Genomic DNA, 18,137 nt, shown 5'->3' with positions numbered 1-18,137 from the left:
CATTTAAGACAACTGATATGGCTTCAAAATGAATCAAACTAAGGATTGCAGATTGCTTATTGATGTCTTAAGGGATCCACGAGCCTTTCATGAGTAAGATTATTCATATATTAATTTTTATTTAATGTTTTAATTTATACTAATTATTAATTATTGGTTTCATTTGGCTTACAATCTTGTTTTCAGGACCATACATAAGCATTCCTTATTTATGACACCTTCTTGTCGTACCGCTTTTCGTTTGCTCGCCCACGTATCTCAACTTCAATATAGCAGATCATTAAATGTGTTGGCCTTTAGGAGGATTTTGGCACATATTTCTACAAGATATCCATGTATTAGCTCTTCATGGACCCAATGGGTGAAAAATAAGAATAAACCAAAATATAACTAAGAATTGAGAAGGGTTTTGGCATGGCCAAGTTCTCATTATTTAAATTAGCCTTGGTCATTTTTTGTCTTCATGGGAAATCTTGTAGCTCATGGTGTGTTGGCAAGTTTAATTTATTTCTATTTTATTTGTGCATTATTTTTCTTTTATAAATCTCAAAGATATGTGTGTTTATGTACTGTAAGGAAATGCTCAAGCTTTAAACGAAGAGTTAAACCTTCTTTGGCCTGGTTTTCTTGGGTTGGTATCTCATATTCTACTAGCATTTCACATAAATTTGATTAATAGTAAGTGTTACATACAAGATACTTAATATAGCATACGAAAATCACAAGATCATGTGACAAAAATATGGGACTAGGTCTTCAGTTTATTTAAAATAATATTGCATGTGTGTTACACGACATTTTGAATAACTACTATGGGTTCGAAATGAATCAAACTAATGATTTCAGATTGCTTATTGATGTTTTAAGGGATCCACAAGCATTTCATGAGTAAGATTACTCATATATTTATTTTTATTTAATGTTTTAATTTATATAAATAATTAATTGTTGGTTTAATTATATGTATAGTGATGCTTTCACAAAAATACTTAAACATCCGTTATTTATGACCCCTTCTTGTCGTACTGCTTTTCGTTTGCTCGCCCACGTATGTCTGCTTCAATATAGCAGAGTATCAAACGTGTTGTCCTTTAGGAGGATTTTCTCACATATTTCTGCAGGATATCCATGTGATAGCTTTTCATGAACCCAATGGGTGAAAAATAATAATAGACCAATTTACAGCCAAGAATTGAAAAGGGTTTTTACAAGGCCAAGTTCTCATTATTCAAAGTACCCTTGGTCATTTTTTTTTCTGCATGTGGAATCTTGTAGCTCAAGATGTCGTGGTAAGTTTAGTTTATTTCTTTTTTATTTATAGATTTTTTTTTTTATAAATCTAAAAGTTTTATGTGTTAATGTAATAGTGAGAAATGCTCAAGTTTTAGACGAAGAGTTAAACCTTCTTTGGCCAGGTTTTCTTAGGATGGTATTCCATATGCTACTAACATTTCGCATAAATTTGATTAATAGTAAGTGTTGCATACAACATACTTACTATAGTAGGTGAAAATCACAAGATCATGTGATGACAATATGGGAGTAAATCTTCAATTTATCCAAAATAATATTGCATGTGTGTTACACGACATTTAAGAAAACTAATATGGCTTCGAAATGAATCAAACTAATGATTTCAGATTGCTTATTGATGTTTTAAGGGATCCACGAGCATTTCATGAGTAAGATTATTCATAAATTAATTTTTATTTAATGTTTTAATTTATATTAATTATTAATTGCAGGTTTCATTTGTTGTACAATGATGTTTTCACGACCATACATAAGCATCCCTTATTTATGACCCCGTCTTGTCGTACTACTTTTCGTTTGCTTGCCCACGTATCTAAACTTCAATAGAGCATATCATTAAATGTGTTGGCCTTTAGGAGGATTTTGGCCCATATTTCTACAACATATCCACGTATTAGCTTTTCATGAACCCAATGGGTGAAAAATAATAATAGACCAATTTATAGCCTAGAATTGAAAAGGGTTTTGGCAAGGCCAAGTTCTCATTATTCAAAGTACCCTTGGTCATTTTTTTTCCGCATGTGGAATCTTGTAGCTCAAGATGTCGTGGCAAGTTTAATTTATTTCTTTTTTATTTATACATTTTTTTTTATAAATCTAAAAGTTTTATGTGGTAATGTAATATTGAGAAATGCTCAAGTTTTAGACAAAGAGTTAAACCTTCTTTAGCCAGGTTTTCTTAGGAAGGTATTCCATACGCTACTAGCATTTCTCATAAATTTGATTAATAGTAAGTGCTGCATACAACATACTTACTATAGCAGGCGAAAATCACAAGATCATGTGATGACAATATGGGAGTAAATCTTCAGTTTATCCAAAATAATATTGCATGTGTGTTACACGACATTTAAGAAAACTAATATGGCTTAGAAATGAATCAAACTAATGATTTCAGATTGCTTATTGATGTTTTAAGGGATCCACGAGCATTTCATGAGTAAGATTATTCATAAATTAATTTTTATTTAATGTTTTAATTTATATTAATTATTAATTGTAGGTTTCATTTGTTGTACAATGATGTTTTCACGACCATACATAAGCATCCCTTATTTATGACCCATTCTTGTACTACTTTTTGTTTGCTTGCCCACGTATCTAAACTTCAATAGAGCAGATCATTAAATGTGTTGGCCTTTAGGAGGATTTTGGCACATCTTTCTATAAGATATCCATGTATTAGCTCTTCATGGACCCAATGGGTGAAAAATAATAATAAACCAAATTATAGCCAAATGTTCAAGGCCTTGCTTTCTCTGCTACAAGAGCCTAGTGTTTCTCAATCTAGTTGTCAAAGTGTGTCAGTCAATTCTTCAATAAAAAAAAGTCTCGGTTCCTATATTGTGCTTCAGCTTCTACCACTACAAAATTGATTTGGATTCAATCTCTATTTCATGAGTTAGGTCTTTCTCTTGAAAAACCCTCATGTGGTGGTGTGATAACATTGGTGTTATTGTGTTACTTCAAATCCTATTTTTCATGCCAAAACTAAACATATCGAGATTGATATTCAATTCATGCTTGAGAAAGTGCTCAACAATGAAGTGGATGTTTGTTATATTCCAAATAAAGAGCAAACAATTAATGTCTTTTCTAAGCCTTTGTCTATTTCTCATTTTCTTTTCCTGTGTAACAAGCTTCACTTAGTACCATCGTTTAGCATGTGAGGGGTATATTAGTGATACAGTTAAATTAAGCTTATACCTATTAGGCAGTTTGCTGAGAGTTTGTTATGCCAACTTAGACTATAAGTAACTAACTAATCCTTCTTGTAATAGCTATATATATCAAAATCAATAAGTAATAGTTATATATATATATATATATATATATATCAAAATCAATAACAGACTTAAGTGAGTGTTGTCATTTTCACCAAATCCTTTCTCTAAGTGATAAGCATCAATCTCTTCCATACAAACCAGACGGTAAAATAAGAATGAAATGCTCATCATTTCAATTACAACTTGGTAATGTAAAACCAAGAACTAGCAAAAAATTCTAAGTGCCACTACCATGTCCTACCTTCTTGCATGCTTATTTTTGAGACCTAAATCAATCAAATTCAGATAGTCCCTCATTGTCTCACGCACACAGTTCACCAACAATTCTGTCATGCTCGTTTAAGTCTCCTTCAATCACATACAAGTGGCATCAATCTGGAAACAAGTAACAGAAAGAAGGTAGCAGATCACACTCAAAAATGGCAATGCACAAAGATGATTCTGTTACCCAATTGATGGATGTTTGACAGAATTTGTGGAGTGGTTCTAGCATTAAAAGAAGATAGGGAGATGTGCAGAATGTTGAAACTCAAATGGGCATACACAGCAACCTGCACTATGTTTTGTGACCAACATGCAAAAGTTTGTACCATTTAATATTTCAAAGGGAACATAAGGAAAGTATGTACTGATCCGAACTCAGTCCATGTTAAGCTTCATTATTTTCGAAAGTTCAGTAAAGAAGTGCAGACACATGTCCAATTCTGATGCTCTTTGCAGTAAATATGGAGGAAAAAAACCGCAAACAACTAAGTATGCCTTATAAATGATTAGAAAGATAGTGTGAAAATTCAAAGAATTAAATTAGATAAAAAGAATGAAAAGAAAAATCAAAGAATTAAATTAGAATGATAGAAACAAAAAAAAATGGATGTTTCATTTCCACTCAAACTTCATCTCACATCGCATTTTTCAGTCCAAAAAATAATTGAATTAAAGAACAATGAAACAAAGAAATCTCTTGAAAAATAGATGATCAAAGGTACTCCCGGAGAAAAAGCAGATCAAACGAGTAGGAAAGCAACAGCAACCATGGCTGCCATCAGCAGCTGATACCCAGACACCGAGATCCCATAAGCAGAACTGGGTGCTGGTGCTGTGGGGGTGGAGGGGGCTGGTGCTGCGGGGGTGGAGGGGGCTGGCGCTGCGGGGGTGGAGGGAGCTGATGCTGCGAGGGTGGAGGGGGCTGATGCAGGAGACACCCACGCTTCCAGCACTATGATGGCAAGCTTCTGTCCATAGTTGGCACAATGGTCGTTCACACCACAAATATACCACTTCCTTCCAGGGGTGGCCAGTGTAATCACATCATTTCCAGTGGTAAGAGCCTCATTTGCTGGTGGTATAGTGCAGTTTGTGAAGGCAGTATCGTTAACTTTGAAGATATTATGCCTTCCCGCCGTGTATTTGAAGACTGCATGTATGAGAATTGACGACAATATCTTTAGCAGCTTGAATTAAAAGAAGCCATAAAGGGAAAAGAAAGTGATAGTTTGAGCTACATTACCTAGTTTATCACCAACATGAAAGACTTTGTCCTTGGCCCAGGCTACATAGTCGAAATTAATGGTCCAACCTTGATCATCTCCAACAGTAAACTCAGTTGCCATGGCCACAGCAGGAAGAACAATTGCGAAGATTGCAAGGGCAGCTAAATGTTTAGAAGCCATTAGAGCTGATTGAAGTTGATTAGTGGTAAAGTTTCTTTATACCAGCTTCAATGTGTTTCTCCGACTTGCACTGATGTCCATTTAAGGGTCTAAAGGGTCTATTTATAGCAACTTTTTTAGCTCGGAGTTTCATCGAAAGCCTCAACAACCATGAGAAACAGGCTGGGTTCGGAGACCACAGCGAGTTGCCAGGTCAAACTCTGGTTAGAACGAAGTTATGCCATGGCTAATGTTGGACAATAGTTACAAAACAAAGAATTTTCTTCTTTAAGCGATTTCCTTTGTCCAAACATACTATCAAATAAAGAACGATAATTTTTTTGAACTTGAGTCATGATTTTGGCATAAATTATTAAAGAATGGCTAATTGTTAACTTTGGAAGTACAAATGGAACTCCCTTAAGAGGGTGACTCTTGCCGGCTTGGAGACTAGGCTGGAAAAGGCAAATAGAAAAAGTGGGACCACAAAAATGCCAATCCAAACCCAATTTGCACGACCTTTTAATTAATCTAAGTTGTTCATGAAGCAATCTCTACCACTTTATGATCCATGACTCAGATATGCATTTTATTCTTAAAAACATGTCATGGTTAGATCACGCATGTTACAGAAAATTAGAATGGAAATTAATTATGTAACGGCACATCAAATGCAAAATTGGAAGCAATATTGTTGAGGCCTCACGTCCCTGATGATCCACGTAGTTGCCAAATGGGTGGACGCACGATCTAAACCAATACAGATTCTTGATTCAATCGTAATACCTGCAAAAGGCATCCGGACAGGGTGTCCGGACGCACCCTCCGATGGTTTTGTCAGCCATGGTTAGAGAGATAGAGATAAATCAGTTGGCCTTTTACCAGGTATAGCAAGCTTACCTTCCTCTTTGTGTGAAGGTTCATATATATAGTATCAGAGGCTTTGTTTCTCCCTTTAATGGTAAGGAGATATTTTGTTTTATCATGATAACACTAGGCAGTGGCAGGGTCATCATCACCCTATAGGCGGCTGACAGAGATCGTGGTAGTTGCTGTGATTGTCAGAAATCGTGGGAAGTGATCGTAGGAAGTGACTTGTTGTCACTTCATTCTTGTCCTTTCACCTTGCAGGTGGCGGAACGTGGGCCATGGCAGACTGTTGTGATAACGTGTAAGACTTGCTTACTTTAGTCAATGATCCGGACGAACATACCCGGATAGTGTATGTTGGTTCTTCCGGATGCGCTGTGGCAGTCGTCCGGATGCTATGTTTGTGAGTGTCGTGTGCCTTTCCTTGAGGGAGTCCGGATAGGAGAGGCGCGTCACGTGTACTCTTGGGGAAATCCAGATGAGGTTGATCCGGATGAGAATGTGTGCCACGCGTCATCAGGAGATGTGTGCCACGTGTTATCAGGGGGAGGTGTCCCAACAAATACTACTTTAATTAGTTTCAACGTCCTAAAAAATTTAAAAGAAATTTAAGGAGGCATGTAATGCAAAAGCTTTTAAGGATTTTCCTATCACGTTTGTATGTCAGCCTGATGTATTAGCAACTATACCATCTTTAGTAGAAGCATAGCTATATACATGTGGGTCGTTCAAATCAAGTGACACATGGCATACTAAAAAGCATGTATCAAAATGGGATCGGGTTGTTTGAAATCGAAGCTTATGGAGTTTCTGTTCCGTCCCAAGGTTATGATAAGATAGGCTTTAAAAGCAATTAACTTCACACATAATACACAGTGCATGCAACCTTATCCCTAAGTCAAGGATCTCACTATCATTACCTGATGATGCATTAATGAGGTATGTGATACAAAGTAACAAAGCTATTCAACAATCGATATAATCAAACTTTTTGTTTGGGTTACCTAGATATCTCCATTCCCTTCCCTGGGCGATAGGGTGTATGCAAAAACATTGTAAGACCCTAAATCTAACAAGCCAAAGCATATGCATATTAAAACCATAGATCAACAACTTCATAGTGCATTAACTAAGATATGGATGTTGCCAAATCATTTCCAATCAATGAAGAGTCTCATAAACTGAGAGAGCTTCCACTTGATTGCTAACTTTTCCTTGGTTCCTAGCACTTGAGGTGGTAGTAGCCTCACAGAGGGGTGGTGGCTAAGGCTCTATTGGGGAAATGTTTTCAAAACAATTCTAAAAAATAATTTTTAAAATAATTTTAAAAAAATATTCATTGATGTTTTGTAGTCCAAAACGACATATAAAAGAGTTTGTAAAAAGTGAGAAGTTAAAGGAGTTCATGGATAAGAAGGGAATTTGCAAGAAGAAGAATAAGATAACAAAGAGAGACTCCTCCTTCCACCTCTAGGGCCACCCTCGACAATCATTGCCACTATTCATAGTAGGCTACGAGTTACCAGGGAATGATTTTTTTGTTTTAGCAAAAAAACAATCATAGAGATATTTATTATAGATTACTTTGTTCTGAAGCCTACTACATATATATATATATATATATATATATATATAGATATACACAAATCCTTCTAACTGTAGTTGTTGCTTTAGCAGTTCTTGATAACAGTCTAACTAATCATTAACAATAGTCTGTTCATATTGTTGCAGGTCTTGAGGTGCGGTTGCTGCTTCTGGTAGTTTGTTCTTGTTGTTGCAAGTGTTGAGGTTCAATTACTACTCCTAGTAATGTTATGTTGTTCAGTTATAGGGCATGGGACAATGGAGAGTTTGCTATAAAAGGTGGAGAACTGTAAGCTTGGAAGATGCTTGGTGAAGATATCGGCGACCTGACCAGATGAGGGAATATACTTACTAAGGGTTTTATGAAGGACTTTATCAAGAATAAAATGAAGATCTATATCAATGTGTTTTGAGAGGGCATGGAAGATCGGATTGGCAGCTAGGGCAGGTGCACTTTTGTTATCACACCAAACTAGGGGAGGAAGTTCATCTGATAGTGAAGGATTTGAAACCAAATAAATTTTACTGAATTTGATTTTCCTTCTAATTTTCTTACATTAAACCTAATAAGAGAATGTAAGATTTCTTCCTTTTGTTTAAAAAATAAAATAAAATTATTTCCTAATTATTTTCATAATCCAAACAAAGCATAAATCTTTATAAGTGGAAAGCAAATTAAAAATATCCTCCCATTCTTTGAGTGGTCTTAGAAAGTATAACTCATCATTCTTCAATAATCTAAAGGCTTCTATAGGCTCACATTATTTCTTCATACTGTTACATTAACTTTATATTATATTGATTAAATAATTATAAAACAGCAAGGTATAAAAACATCAATAACTTAAAAAAAAAAAAAAAATTGTCAGACTGTCACAACAGGTATTCATCCTCATTTCTCTTTTCCAGCTTTCATATTTCGAAGATACCATTTTCTTTCAATCATATAAAAAATAATTGAATAAAAAAACCATAAGCCAGAAGAAAATTCTTGAAAACTAGATGATCAAAGGTACTCCTGGAGTAAAAACAGATCATCAAACAGCTAGGAAGGCAAGAGCAACCATGGCTGCCATCAGAAGTTGATACCTGGACCCAGAGATCCCATGAGCAGAGTTGGGTGCTGGTGTTGTGGGGTTGGAGGGGGCCGGTGCAGGAGACGCCGACTCTTCCAATACAGTGATGACAAGCTTCTGTCCATAGTTAGCGCAATGGTCGTTTACACCACATATGTACCACTTCCTCCCAAGGGTGGACAGTGTAATTACATCATTTCCAGTGGTAATAGCTTCATTTGCTGGTGGTATAGTGCAGTTCGTGAAGGCCGTACCATTCACTTTGAAGACATTATGTCGTCCTGCCGTGTATTTGAAGACTGCATGTATGAGAATTGACCATAATACTTTTAGCAGCTGGAATAAAAGGAAGTTATAAAAGGAACATGAAATCATAGCTTAAGGCTTGAGCTACATTACCTAGTTTATCTCCAACATGAAATACTTTCTCCTTGGCCCAAGCTTCATAGTTGAAATTAATGGTCCATCCTTGGTCATCTCCAATACTAAATTCAGTTGCCATGGCCACAACAAGAAAAAACAAATGCCAAGATTGCCATGGCGCCAACAAACCGCTTAGAAGCCATTGGAGCTTATTGAAGTTGAGTAGTCACCAAGTTTCTTCTAATGTTCAGCTTCAATGGTTACTTAAACAGGTGATTTTCATCTTGGGGTCTAAATTAAGGATCTATTTATAGCTAAATGTTTTGACCTGCAGAATTTCATTGAAAACCTTCAAAACAACATGAATAGGCTGGGTCAGCCGGCTAGAGGGTGTTGCCGGAGAAACCTTTGGTTGGTATGCATTTATGCCATGCCTAATGTTGTATGAAAATTTTTAAAAACATATTTCTTTTGATGGTTTCCTTTGGCCTAAACATATATACACAAATATTGAATCATAATTTCTTTGAGCAATCACTAGTGTGTTTTAGGTATAAATTAAATAGTGATTAACTTTGAAAACAGTACAAATGGAAGTCTCTTGAAGAAGTTATTCTGGCCGGCTTGGACACTAGGCCATACTTACATAACTAGAAAGTGAAACAACAAAAGTCCTAATTCAAACTCAATTTACGTGACCTTAACCTAGGCTGATTATATTGGGAGTCTCTTAGAGCATTTAGCAAGCTAGCAATATCAAACTTTTAATCAACGACTCCACTTGAGTTTCCATGGTTGATAATGAGCGTCTACAACTTTTTTTAAATGGAAAATTTTATGAATCAAATTCATGTGGAACAATATTTTGAAGTTTTATTATGTGATGAAATGCTAAATATGACATTGTAACTTTGTACCCTAGCTTAGTATATAGTATTGGACATCATGATCTAACCAAGGATTAAAGTTTCAATGTAATGCCTTGAAACATCGGGTGTCACATTCCTTCGATACAAATACGACAAGGCAAGAAAGTCCAATGATTTCATCACCAATTTTTCAATCTTTTTGGGGTTATAAACAACCTTTTTCACCAAACTAATGTGCATTTTAGCTTTTCTTTTTAAACTTTTGTTTAAAATGATTTCTTTCTCTTTCTCTTTCATCCTTTAGTTTTTATTGTTCTTTTAAAAAAAAAAGAAATCGGATTTTGATAATGCAGTTTCAATACATATTTGAGACCAGTGGAGTCCTTTGAATGTATGCCTCCTCGGCATCTCTACCTACATCAGAAATTAAGAACAAGAGTCAAACACCAGTATATTTATAATGTCTACATGCAAATTTATTAGCATATGTTTCAATGAAAAAAGTGATAGACAAGACACAGGCAGGCACTTAGAATTCTGGTCGTGCATTGCTTTGCTTGCTTCATAGTAAATCATTTAACTTGAAAGATCATTCTGCACAAGTGTTGTGGTTTTTATTTTTTAAAATATCATTCTCTGATAAAAAAATTAGAAAAAAAAAACATTTCTAAAACTATAGTAATTTTATGCCTGATGAAATCCATGTTATGAGTTTTGTATAAAAAAAAATTATTTTTTATGTTTTTTATGTAGAACAAAAATACAAGATCAAGGGTTACCCATTTATAGTAAATTCATTTTTTTAAGAGATGGGTTTCAAGTGATAATTTTTATTGAAAAAGTCTTAATATTTTGCAAAAGGTCATATTTTAATAATATTTTTAAAAAATAAATAAATCATAGCTTGAGAACAGTAAGAAGAACATATATATTTTCCACCAAATTTGTGGATTTAAAGATGTCCTTTGGCTAATCAAGTTCAAATCTACGATAGACTATGAAAATTCAAAAGTTTAGGCTGATATGAAATTAGAATTCAGGATTTGAAATTTGGCTTCATACTTGTTATTCATCGAGAATATATAAATAGGACATTCAAATCTACTACTTAATACTTTCAAAAACTCATTTCTTCTTGTGTGAATTCAAGAAGATATTAATATTGAGTTTGGTGTGGACTTCAAGTATGCTTTGAAAGAAGGTGTGAAGTTAAAATAGAAAGGTATTAATTAAGTGGTTCGAAAATGATTGGTAGGCCTGAGTTATATAAAACTTTGTACTATTCAATTTTTATTCTTCATAATGAATATTTGTTATCACTTGTATACCTGTGGATTTTTATTTCTTAAGAGATTCTCCACCTAAAATCTGGTGTCATTGTCTCTCTTTCTCTCATTCTACTTTTTTTATTTATTTCTAGTTATTGATATCATATATTACTTGAGCATGTAAGTTGAATGGATGAAATATGAGTTGAAATTGGTGTAATTATCTTTTGGATATTCTTAAATAATTTTATGCTCAATTTGATAAAAATGTCAAGTAATTGGAAATATATGAAGAAGGAATTTGTTTTTACAAATTTGTGTTGGAGAGTATTGAAGCATTTGCATGTGACTTGCATTTATAAATTATTGGGAGAGTGTTGATGCATTCATGCCTTATGATTTTTATTTATTGTTGAAAATTATTTGAAGAAAAAAATATAGGTTTTGAGAAAATCGTGAAGGTCGTACCATTCACTTTGAAGACATTGTGTCGTCCCATCGTGTATTTGAAGGCTGCATGTATGAGAATCGACCGTAATACTTTTAGCAGCTTGAATCGAAGGAAGTGATAAAAGGAACATGAAATCCTAGCTTAGCTTAAGGCTTGAGCTACATTACCTAACTCATCTCCAACATGAAATACTTTGTCCTTGGCCTAGGCTTCATAGTTGAAATTGATGGTCCATTCTTGGTCATCATCTCCAACAGTAAACTCTATTTCCATGGCCACAGCTGGAAGAACAAATGCCAAGATTGCTATGGCGCCAACAAACTGCTTAGAAGTCATTGGAGCTTATTGAAGTCGAGTAGTCACCAAGTTTCTTCTAATGATTAGCTTCAATGGTTACTTGAACCGGTGATTTTCATCTTGGGGTCTAAATTAAAAGTCTATTTATAGCGAAATGTTTTGACCTGTAGAATCTCATTGAAAGCCTTAAAAAAAAAAAAAAAAAGGAACAGGCCGAATCGCCGGCCATGGGTGTTGCCGGAGAAAACTTTGGTTGGTACGCAATTAAGCCATGCCTAATGTTGTATGACAATTATAAAAACATGCATGTTTTGGCGGTTTCCTTTGGCCTACACATATATACACAAATATCGAATGATAATTTCTCTGAGCAATCACTAGTGTGTTTTAGGTATAAATTAAATAATGATTACGTTTAACTTCAAAAGTACCACAAATGGAAGTCCCTTGAAGAAGTTATTCTGGCCGGCTTGGACCCTAGGCCATTCTTACAAAACTAGAAAGTGGAACAACAAAAGTCCCAATCCAAACTCAATTTACATGACCTTAACCTAGGCTGATTATATTGGGAGTCTTAGAACATTTAGCAAGAAGCAAGCAATGTGAAACTTTTAATCAATGACTCCACTTGAGTTTCCATGGTTGATAATGAACTTCTACGGCTTTATGATTGACTAAAGTGATCTTGAACTTTTTTTAAATGGAAAATTTTATGAATCAAATTCACATGGAACAATAAAGTTTCATTATGTGATGAAATGCCAAATATGGAATTGTAACTTTGTAGCCTAGCTTAATATATAGTATTGACCATCATGATCTAAGCAAGGATTAAAGTTTCAATGGGATTTGCTGCAATATTAGGTATCAGACTCCACAGATACGAAATATGATAAGGAAAGACTAACCAACGATTTTATTACAAACTTTTCTATAGGTGGGGCAACTAAGCAAGGAATTGAGGTGTTTTAAAAAGGTAGGAATGGAGTCATGGGCACTTTAACCATCAAGTATGCACATGGACGAAAGGGAAGGGTAAATATGAAATTGATCATTGATTATCATCGGCTGATATATCAACGATATTTTAAAAAATTTCCCAATATTTCTATCAAATATATTTTCATGCTCCTCTTACCGTCTTACTTGGCCAACTCAAATCCAAGTTAAAAAGTTCAAATTGAACCCTTGGCAGCCGTTGGGCCAACTTTGCACTTTTGTTGTATTTAGACAAACATTACTATATTAAATAGATTATAATTTTAATATTAAAAGAATATTTTAATATAAAAATTAATTATAATTATTTTATTTTAAATTTCATTTAATTGATTACCAACCATCATTATAATTTTCTTAGTAAGTCTTTTTTTTATATCATTTACATGATCATTAAATATAAATAATATAAATATTAAAAAAAATCATACATTAGGCCACAACTAGAAAGAAATAGGAACAAATCTCATCACTATAGTCCTTCCTTAAGCATGAAGAAAGAATAAGACGGAGATTGCAAGAGAATGATGAAGATTAAAACCCTAGAAAGAGGACTGGTGGAAACTCTTCTGTACTATTGCCCTGTAATCTACTTTTACTCGAACTGATATATTAGGCCAAAGACAGGGCCAGCTGTAGCCCATGATAGTGGGCACAAAAAACTGAGCTAAGAACAAAAAAACGCTCCTCAACCCTGATAGGTTGGACCTTAGGGTTACCACAAGCCCAATACCAAAACCCATGCATCAACTTAGGCTAAGGTGATGAAAATTGAGTTGGGCTTGGCACAACAGCACTTTGTCGTTGTGCATGTCTACCTAGCCACAAAGCCGGCCCCAAGATTCACTTTTCCAGGGAACTTCAATTTGTACTTTTAAAGCTAAACATTGACCATTCAATGCTCGAGTGTGTATGTCTGGACCGAAGAAAACGACCAAGAGAATTATGGGTTTACAATTGTCATACAATAATATTAATTACTCATGGAATAATTGCGTACTAACCAAAGCTTTTTTCCGCGGCAACGCTTTGTGGCCTGCAGACCCAGCCCGTTCTTCATGTTTTAGACCCTTTCAACAATATTCTGATCTAAACATTAACTATAAATAGACCCTTTAGTGCCTAGGATGAACATCAACAATCCAAGAAACCACTGAATTAGCTGATACAAGAATTACAGTACTCCTCAACTTTAATCAGCTGCAATGGCGTCTAAACAGTTGAATATTGCCCTTGCAGTCTTCGCAATTGTTCAAGCTACTAAAAGTCCTGTTATCAATTCTCATACATTCAGTCTTCAAATACACGGCGGGCCGGCACAATGTCTTCAAAGTGAATGGTACCGTCTTCACGAACTGCACTATACCACCACCAAATGAAGCTCTTACCACTGGAAATGATGTGATTACACTGGCCACCCCTGGAAGGAAGTGGTATATTTGCGGTGTAAACGACCATTGTGCCAACTACAGACAGAAGCTTGCCATCACTGTGCTGGAAGAGTGGGCGTCTCCTGCACCGGCCCCCTCCCCCTCCACCACCACAGCACCAGCACCCAGTCCTGCTTATGGGATCTCGGTGTCTGGGCATTAGCTTCTGATGGCAACCACGGCTGCTGTTGCTTTCCTTCTTGTTTAATCTGTTCTTAGAGGATTGCCTTCGATCATCTGGCTAATTTCATTTGGTCTAATGGTTTTTGTTTAAATTATATTTCATACGTAAAGAAAATGATAGGTTGAAGTTGTGAGAGATGGAAGAAATAATTGAAGATCAATACGTACGAGATGAATTTAATTTGAGTGAGAGTAAGACATTTTCTTTTTCTTCTATATATTATTTTTTATTATCTTTATTTAATTGTCTATATATTCTTTTTCTTTTACTTAAGAGGAAAAAAAAAATTGGCATGAATTTATCAATCTATTAATTCATTCATATCTTCTCACTAGGTCACCTAACACCCTAATTCGGGTCCACGTGCAATAAGCCCTTTGATATCTTGTACCTCTACCTCCTCAACAATCAAAACAAGGTCAACCAACTGTCCTTGCGTGTGGCTCACAGGCTTGGACTAGGAGCTATCGTCAATGGAAGCCAATTGCAAGCATTGATAGGTCATGCTAGAAGTCAAAACTGGCTAGCATCTAGCACGAAGCTTATGATTGGATAAGGAACAAAAGACTCCCAAAGCATGAGGGGTCCCCATAAGACCCTATAATATCCAGAATCATCTGGGTTGTATCGATAAGAGCCTAATGAAGACACAGTGGATAAATTTGGCAGCTGCTCTTTAGAACTAGATATGATGAGAAGAGGGATAGAATGTGTATTTGTAGAACATGGCAAAAACCCAAGCTGTAGAAAGTGAACATGTTAATATCAACCCGTATAAGTAAAGTGAATTTGTTTTTAATAGGTTCAGTATAAGCCAAAATGAACATGTTAATATATACCGGTTAATATTAACATATTACTTTTAGCTAAATAGAAAAAAATAAATATTTTGACTTTTTCTATTCAACCAAAAAACAAACACCACCTAAGACAAAAAATGAAAAAGGAAAAACTCTCCAATAAATTTGATGGAAGGACATCTGATAGAAAAATTGAAAAAAGATGCATGAAAGAATATGAAATTATATTTGAAAACAACTAGAAAATTCACAAATAAACACTCTTCAATTTTCAAGCAGCTGCTCTAGTGATCCAAATGCTTGAGCTATGCTTTGGGTTCTTAAAAAAGTGTCCAAAAACACTATGCACCACTAAGAAACATATTATAACACATACATGAATGACCTATACTCAAATTGCAAGCTTTCATCTCACTAATACTCAAGAAATTATGGTAATCATATAAATTGTGGGCAATTCATAAACAATTGATCTCAATCATGTAACCACTTCACTAAATTATCCAAACAATTAGATTAATTGTGAACCTGAAGTCAGACCATTTCAAGAGTGAAAGGGATATGATAATTATAAAATCAAATAACTAAAACTATTGCCTGAGTGCCCAACTTGCTATTTAACTAAAATGATTCATTTAACTAGCTCAAGTCCTCTGTTTAAATCATGTCGGATCCATTACATTATACTAACTCATTCGATTGAATTGTAGTTTGACCAATTTTTTTATAACATAACAATTCATTGATCATTCAAGCACAACAACAATATTACTTATGAGGCATAACATAGGTTTTTTTTTCATCTTTTTTTCAATTATAGTATTTAATGTGGAGTTATGATCCTTAATTGTCGAAAACCACCTTTCAGACATAAGATATTATCCTATTCCATGCAGTGGTCTATTCCACTTAAGGGTAATTCGTACTATTACAAATGACGACTTTGACTCTTAGTTTAAAAATGCAATTTACTACACGATCAACGTAACATTTTCACTTTAAGAAATTTTAATTTTTGAACTAAACCAAACATGATTTTTCAAAATACAAAATCAACAGGCATGATTTCATAATTTACTTGAATAGTAACTTCATACAAAAGTTAAACTTAAGAAGATTTCATAGACAAGGATACAACATTCAACCTTATGTGTTTGGCATTATATCAAATTCCTTCTTTACTTTGTTACTAAATTTTGATAAAGAATTCAAGTGATTGAAGGGATAGAAATAGAAAAACACACTTTTAAATGAAAATTAACAATTTTGACACCACTCAAACCTTTTAGAAAAACAATAATTAGAGAATCAATTAAATGATAAACGATCCTAAATAAACTCTCCTCTTAAATGAATAATCCTAGACCTAAAATTATGACATCACTCCAAAGAAAAATCGAAACACTATCCCTAAATTCAAAACCTATGCTCATCAAAGACAACTATGCACATGACCTAAAAAGAAAAGACCTTGTAGCACTAGGGAAATAGGGCCTTGAATGTGGGGATAAAGATAGCTTAAGAAAAGAATAAAACTATAGTCCAAATAAATATCTATACATGGAAGATCTTAATTTGTAACTTGAATTATAATCTCTAATGTTGGTAACTTCCTTCTTCAAAGAAACTACTAGAGTTTTTTTATTATTCCAGTCTCCAAATTCTAAGTGTAAATGGACACCAAAAAAAAAAAAAACTTGATTAGGAGAAAATAAAAGAGAGATGAAGAAGCTCAAACCTTTGGAGAAAGGATTGTTGGACTCACCATTGAGCCTACTATTTATAAGTAGCCCTATTAGTGAAAGATAAGGATTACAAACTAAATGGATAATAATCTTCATTCTATTTTTTTTTAACTAATTTAATTCAAAAACAAAATTTGAGTTTCATGGAATCGTATCTACTTTTTCATCCTCCTTTTATTTAACCCATATGTTGACAATGAATTTTTTAAAAAATAAACTAAAATTCTAATTCTAACATCTCCCACTCATAAACATTGGCCAAAATCTGTCTTTTTTTTCTCTTAATCTTGCATCAAGTCACTTTTTTCATATAGAAAAAGAAATGTGTTGCATGATGAGAAGCTATAAAGTAGGAGTGTTTATAATAAGTGTCCATCTCACTAGCGTAACACATCATTCGGAATAAAATATCTCATTTATAGCCCAGACTTGTTAATCATACCAGTTCAAGCACCTTTAAAAAAAACCCCTCAATGAGTCATATCTCAATTAGAAATGTTTAACCTCAACTCATATACATATTTGTACTCATAATTTTATCGAACAAAAAGTTGATATATGAGCTACAAATAGTGGTGTGTTATTAGCAATCTTCCCCAACCACTTATGTTAATTCATTTAGGTTTGACTATTTTCCTAACATATTCCATTCGACCGTATCATTCATGACCCTTGGATTACATGTTAAAGTAGTGACATTTTACCCTTGCTGCATGACATAGTCCTAGGTTCAAGGGTATAGAGTAAACTTTATAGTAACTAGTCTATAAGAGTTCACATAATGTTAGAGCAGGGATCCATCTAACAACTCTCTCTTATAGTTGTAGATAGCACATATAGTATTATGATATGTATGTCAAGATGGAGCTCCCATAAAAGTGGGAGTGTCACTCTCTAATGTCATAGGAATCTTAGCCTAGTCGTCTCCCTATGTGCCTAACTTGAGTTTCTTAGCACAATCGTTTATCAAGCACCTACCTAAGGTCTCACATTTGGCTTTGTTCATGCTATATGAATTTGTGGAATAACTTCATATTTGACTTTTATCTATCAACTTAGGTAGGAGTCCAAAAATTAAATACATATTGAGAAAATAAAGGCTAATCTTAATAAGGAAAACACCCAAAAGGGGGGTAAATTAGGTTTTAAAAATTCTTTTTCAATTACAATAAATTCAAACAAAACAAGCACAAATATAGAGAGATAAAGTTAGAGAAAGAAAACTCAAGTTT

At 34.2% G+C, this 18,137-nt stretch overlaps 2 protein-coding genes and 1 pseudogene across 2 annotated transcripts; 1 reads left to right on the top strand and 2 right to left on the bottom strand.

Annotated features, from left to right (window-relative positions):
* Positions 1–4,324: 4,324 nt before the first annotated feature.
* On the bottom strand, positions 4,325–4,990 carry LOC104878367 (blue copper protein 1a-like). Its single transcript, XM_010648615.2, has 2 exons — positions 4,828–4,990; positions 4,325–4,734 (listed from the first exon to the last, which is right to left on the bottom strand). The coding sequence occupies exons 1-2, from the start codon at positions 4,988–4,990 to the stop codon at positions 4,325–4,327; spliced, it is 573 nt and encodes a 190-aa protein (XP_010646917.2).
* Positions 4,991–8,460: 3,470 nt separating this feature from the next.
* On the bottom strand, positions 8,461–9,065 carry LOC104878366 (blue copper protein 1a-like; annotated as a pseudogene).
* A 3,672-nt stretch (positions 9,066–12,737) lies between these two features.
* Positions 12,738–14,339, top strand: LOC132252776 (blue copper protein 1a-like). The gene is made up of 2 exons (XM_059733979.1): positions 12,738–12,782; positions 13,986–14,339. Exons 1-2 carry the CDS (start codon positions 12,738–12,740, stop codon positions 14,337–14,339), a joined length of 399 nt encoding a protein of 132 aa, XP_059589962.1.
* Positions 14,340–18,137: the final 3,798 nt, after the last annotated feature.

Source organism: Vitis vinifera, chromosome 17 (genome assembly GCF_030704535.1).
Source record: "Vitis vinifera cultivar Pinot Noir 40024 chromosome 17, ASM3070453v1".
Classification (NCBI taxonomy): domain Eukaryota; kingdom Viridiplantae; phylum Streptophyta; class Magnoliopsida; order Vitales; family Vitaceae; genus Vitis; species Vitis vinifera.
This window is presented reverse-complemented; position numbering and strand designations above follow the sequence as displayed.